At 62.1% G+C, this 3,599-nt stretch overlaps 1 protein-coding gene across 1 annotated transcript in view; it reads left to right on the forward strand.

Annotated features, from left to right (window-relative positions):
- MAP2K7 (mitogen-activated protein kinase kinase 7) overlaps positions 1 to 3,552 on the forward strand; it is a gene marked incomplete at its 5' end in the record, with an annotated part of 11,040 nt that extends 7,488 nt beyond the window's left edge. The window contains 2 exons of the mRNA XM_031065275.1: positions 57 to 102; positions 1,594 to 3,552. Coding sequence (XP_030921135.1) covers positions 57 to 102; positions 1,594 to 1,728 — 181 coding nt within the window. The remainder of the gene's footprint in view (positions 1 to 56; positions 103 to 1,593) is intronic.
- Between the last annotated feature and the right edge of the window lie 47 nt (positions 3,553 to 3,599).

The raw sequence follows: 3,599 nt of genomic DNA on the forward strand, positions 1-3,599 counted from the left end.
CATGGGGACGTGGCTCGAGGGTCCCAGAGGTGCTCAGCTCCCGTCCCCTCCCCCAGCCTCACCAAGGACCACAGGAAGAGACCAAAGTACAACAAGTTACTGGTGAGTGCCACTGTCCCCTGCCATTGTCACCTGCCATTGTCACACCTGCCACTGTCACCTGCCACTGTCACCTGCCGTTGTCACCTGCCATTGTCACACCTGCCACTGTCACCTGCCATTGTCACCTGGCGTTGTCACCTGGCGTTGTCACACCTGCCACTGTCACCTGCCACTGTCACCTGCCATTGTCACCTGGCGCTGTCACACCTGCCATTGTCACACCTGCCACTGTCACCTGGCATTGTCACACCTGGCAATGTCACACCTGCCACTGTCACCTGCCACTGTCACCTGCCACTGTCACCTGCCATTGTCGCACCTGTTACCCGTCAGTTGTCACTGTCACACCTGTCGTCTGTTACTGTCACATCACCTGTCACACCTGTCACCTATCATTGTTACCTGTCATTGTCACACCTGTCACTGTCACACCTGTCAGTGTCACACCTATTACCTGTCACTGTCACACCTGTCACTGTCAGTGCCTCACCTGCCATACCTGTCACCTGTCCCATCACATCTGTCTCTTCCCCTGTCCCCTGGGGCCACCTCCCCATCACGGCTGTCACCAGAGCCATGCCCTGCCCTGTCCCCTGTGTCCCCAAGGGCCGCGTGTGTCACCTGTGGGGGCACGTGCACGATGTCACCATCCCTGGGGGTCCCCACGTCTCTGTCACCTCCCCTGCGTGTCTGCAGCTGTGTCCCCGTGTCCCCAAGGCCACATCCGTGTCCCTGTGTCTGTCCCCGTGTCCCTGTGCCTGTGTCCCCAAGGCCACATCCATGTCCCTGTGTCTGTGTCCCCGTGTCCCCAAGGCCACATCCGTGTCCCATGTCCCCGTCCCCACCTTGTCCTCACCCTTGGTGCTTTGTCCCCGTGTCCCCAAGCTTTGTCCTCCATGTCCAGTGTGGTCCCCTTGTGCTCATATTCCCCAGTGTCCTGGTGTCCCCATGTCCCCAATGTCCCTGATGTCCTGTGCTGTCCCCGTGTCCCTGGCTGTCCCCCCATGTCCTTGCTGTCCCTTGCTGTCCCCAATGTCCCCATGTCCCTAATGTCCCCACTGTCCCCTGATGTCCCCATGTCCCCACATCCCTGCTGTCCCCATGTCCCCGATGTCCTCCGCTATCCCTGATGTCCCCATGTCCCCCACTGTCCCCTGATGTCCCCAAGTCCCAAATGTCCCTAATGTCTCCTGCTGTCCCCGATGTCCCCATGTCATGTCACTGCTGTCCCCCATGTCCCCGCTGTCCCTGCTGTCCCTGATGTCCTCTGCTATCCCTGATGTCCCCATGTCCCCCGCTGTCCCCAATGTCCCCATGTTCCAAATATCCCTAATGTCCCCGCTGTCCCCATGTCCCCACTGTCCCCCTGTCCCCAATGTCCCCGCTGTCCCCATGTCCCCACTGTCCCCGCTTCCCCAATGTCCCCGCTGTCCCCGACGTCCCCATGTCCCTGATGTCCCCAGTGTCCCCCATGTCCTCATGTCCCCACAGGAGCACACCTTCATCAAGCGCTACGAGACGCTCGAGGTGGACGTGGCCACCTGGTTCAAGGACGTGATGGCCCGGACAGAGTCCCCGCGCCCGGGGGGTGGCCTGGGCCACCACCTGCCCTTCTTCACCAGGTAGCGCCCGCCCGGCGCCACCACGCCCGGCAGGGGACACCGGGGACAGCCCTGGGACACCGGGGACAGCCGGGCCACCTCCGGGAACAGGGACAGCCCTGGGACACTGCCTGGTGCCACCACGCCCGGCAGGGGACACCGGGGACAGCTGGGACATTCCCTGTGACGCACCAGGGACAGCCAGGACAGCCCTGGGACAGGGACACCTGTGACACCCACTGGGGGTGGTGACACCTGTGCCACCCCCCTGTGCCACCCTCCTGTGACACTCAGCGTGACGGTGACACTTCTGCGGCCACCACAGCCCCAGCCTGGCCTGGAGTGTCCCCAGTGTGTCCCCAGTGTGTCCCCAGTGTGTCCCTGCCATCCCAGCTGTCCCCTCCCACCGTCCCCACCTTGCCGAGGCCAGGGGACACGCCTGTCCCCTCTGTGTCCCCCTGGCCGTGCCTCACAGGGTCCCCACACGGGACTGGGGACAGGACGGGCAGGTGGCACCGAGGGTGTGAACTCTGGGAGGTGACACTCGGAGGTGACACTCGGAGGTGACACTTGGAGGTGACACTCTGGGAGGTGGCCCAGGGACACGGACATGGCTGGGGGATGTGACACGGGTGTGACGCCGGGGCCTGGGGATGTGACACTCGGCCCCAAGGGGACATTGAAGGGACACGGAGGTGGCACCAGGACGTGGGGATGTGGCACGGAGATGGCGCAGGAACGTGGGACGGGGGACAGCGTGGAGAGCCAGCACGGGGATGTGACAGCGAGGGACAGCGAGGGGACACAGAAGGATGGCACAGAGATGGCACCGGGACATGACACAAGGATGGTACCAGGACGTGACACGGGGACACAGGACAGAGATGGCACCGGGAAGTGACACGGGACACAGGAATGGCACCAGGATGGCACTGGGAAGTGACACAGGACAGAGATGGCACCAGGATGGCACAGGACAGGGGTGGCACCAGGAAGTGACACGGGGACACAGGACAGAGGTGGCACTGGGAAGTGACACAGGGACACAGGAATGGCACCAAGATGGCACCGGGAAGTGACACAGGAATGGCACCAGGAAGTGACACAGGACAGAGATGGCATCGGGAAGTGGCACAGGGACACAGGAATGGCACCAGGAAGTGACGCAGGACAGAGACGTCCCCAGGCTGTGACAATGGGGACATGGCACTGAAGGACACGGAGTGGTGGCCTGGGGACACGGACATGTCACAGACGTGACATCACAGGGCCCAGTCCCGAGATGTGACACCAGAGATGTGACACCAGGGACGCCGTGATGTGACAGCAAGGGTGTGACACCAGGGACACGGCCCAGGGCTGTCACACCACAATGTGACACCTGGGATGTGACATCAGGATGTGACACCGCGATGTGACACCAAGGATGTGACATCGGGATGTGACACTGGGGACACAGCCCAGGGCTGTGACACCGCGATGTGACACCAAGGATGTGACATCAGGATGTAACACCGGGGATGTGACACCGCGATGTGACACTGGGATGTGACATCAGGATGTGACACCAGGGATGTGACACCAAGGATGTGGCACCGGGATGTGACACTGGGATGTGACACTGGGGACACGGCCCGGGGTGGCCCCGGTGGCGGGGCCGTGGTGGCACGGTGACAATCAGGGCCGGGCCGTGTCCCCGCCGTGTCCCCGCTGTCCCCAAGGCCAGCAGGTGCAGTTTTAGTGCATTGGGGGCGCGGGCGGCGCCGCCCCCCCTCACCCTCATTAATTATTATTATTATTAATTATTATTAATTATTATTATTATTATAAATGCGCATGTGGAACCCGAGGGGCCGCGTCGGCGTCAGGCTCTGGGGACACTGGGGGACATTGGGG

Source organism: Geospiza fortis, unplaced genomic scaffold (genome assembly GCF_000277835.1).
Source record: "Geospiza fortis unplaced genomic scaffold, GeoFor_1.0 scaffold906, whole genome shotgun sequence".
Lineage (NCBI taxonomy): Eukaryota > Metazoa > Chordata > Aves > Passeriformes > Thraupidae > Geospiza > Geospiza fortis.